The sequence below is a fragment of the Meleagris gallopavo genome, chromosome 25 (genome assembly GCF_000146605.3).
Source record: "Meleagris gallopavo isolate NT-WF06-2002-E0010 breed Aviagen turkey brand Nicholas breeding stock chromosome 25, Turkey_5.1, whole genome shotgun sequence".
NCBI classification, from domain to species: Eukaryota; Metazoa; Chordata; class Aves; order Galliformes; family Phasianidae; genus Meleagris; species Meleagris gallopavo.
In genome coordinates, this window is record NC_015035.2 from 5195252 (window position 1) to 5196823 (window position 1572).

At 67.2% G+C, this 1572-nt stretch overlaps 1 protein-coding gene across 1 annotated transcript in view; it reads left to right on the forward strand.

Moving 5' to 3' along the window:
- The first annotated feature begins 85 nt into the window (after positions 1 to 85).
- Positions 86 to 1572, forward strand: part of LOC100539329 (potassium voltage-gated channel subfamily KQT member 4-like) — a 4025-nt gene continuing 2538 nt past the window's right edge. The window contains exons 1-6 of the mRNA XM_019622745.2: positions 86 to 466; positions 556 to 731; positions 820 to 945; positions 1028 to 1138; positions 1278 to 1373; positions 1509 to 1566. Coding sequence (XP_019478290.1) covers positions 349 to 466; positions 556 to 731; positions 820 to 945; positions 1028 to 1138; positions 1278 to 1373; positions 1509 to 1566 — 685 coding nt within the window. The 5' untranslated portion in view covers positions 86 to 348. The remainder of the gene's footprint in view (positions 467 to 555; positions 732 to 819; positions 946 to 1027; positions 1139 to 1277; positions 1374 to 1508; positions 1567 to 1572) is intronic.

The window sequence follows — 1572 nt, forward strand, 5'->3', positions numbered from 1 at the left end:
GGGGGGGTTAAGAAAAGGCCGACTTTTCCCCCAAACTGTCAGAAAGGGCTGACGCCGGAGTTCTCCCGAGTGACGGAGACTAAATCGGGAAGGTCCTTGTGACTTTCCCGCAAGTAAGCAGAACGGGGCCGGTTGGGGCGCGCGGCCGGAGGACAATGCTGACGGAGGAGGAACAGAACCCGGCTCTGCTCGGTGCCGGCAGGAGGAGGAGCGCAGGAGCCGCCGCGCCGGGGATGTCCCGGGAGGGACGCAGCGCTCCCCACGCACCGCCGTTCAATTCGCCCCATCCCAAAGCGCCCAACCCACACCGCCCGCCTCGTGTTGTGCTTTTCCCCGCAGGAGTTTGTCATGATCGTGGTGTTCGGGATGGAGTACGTCGTCCGTGTCTGGGCGGCCGGCTGCTGCTGCCGCTACCGGGGCTGGCGGGGCCGCCTGCGCTTCGCCCGAAAACCTTTCTGTGTGATAGGTAGCGCCGGGGGGACGTGGGGACGGGGGACCTGGGGTTGGGGGCTGCCTCACCGGTGCTCCCCCTCACTGCCCCCCATCTCCCTCCAGATTTCATCGTCTTCATCGCCTCCGTGGCCGTCATCGCGGCCGGCACGCAGGGCAACATCTTCGCCACCTCCGCGCTGCGCAGCATGCGCTTCCTGCAGATCCTGCGCATGGTGCGCATGGACCGCCGCGGCGGCACCTGGAAGCTGCTGGGCTCCGTGGTTTACGCGCACAGCAAGGTGGGGGGCGGCCCCCCCTTAAGCCCCGCCCCGTGCCCACCCCTCCACCCCCCCGCCATCCGGCCCCGCTGACCCCCGCTGCCCGCAGGAGCTGATCACCGCGTGGTACATCGGCTTCCTGGTGCTCATCTTCGCCTCCTTCCTCGTCTACCTGGCCGAGAAGGACACCAATGGGGAGTTCGCCACCTACGCCGATTCGCTGTGGTGGGGCACGGTAAGCTCAGCGGTGGGAGGGTGGGAGGGGGCCGTGGGGGGGGAGCTCCCTGCAGGGCCCCCCGTGTTCTCTCCCCGCGCAGGTGACGCTGACCACCATTGGTTACGGGGACAAAACGCCGCAGACGTGGCTGGGACGGATGCTGGCAGCCGGATTTGCTCTGCTCGGCATCTCCTTCTTTGCGCTGCCTGCAGTGAGTGTGGCCGGGGCTGGGGGGCCGGAGGGGTCCCCGCTCTCCGTGTCCCATTGCAGGGCAGGAATTTGGGAGAAAGGGGCCAAATCCACCCCTGTGGAGGTGACCCCCGTGTGCCCCATCCTCCTCCCATCTCCAGGGTATCCTGGGCTCTGGTTTCGCCCTCAAGGTGCAGGAGCAGCACCGGCAAAAGCACTTTGAGAAGAGGAGGACCCCAGCAGCAAACCTGATCCAGGTGCCCCATCTGCACCCATGTCCTCCTGCAGTGCCACCGTCCTTCCATGACCCGTGGCTGGATCCTGACCTGGGGGCTGGGGGGGTAGGGGGGCTCGGGGGCTCAGGCTGACCCACGGGCTTCTTCCCCCTGCAGGCAGCTTGGAGGCTGTACTCCACAGATGCCAGCCGGGGGTACCTGACGGCCACGTGGTGCCACT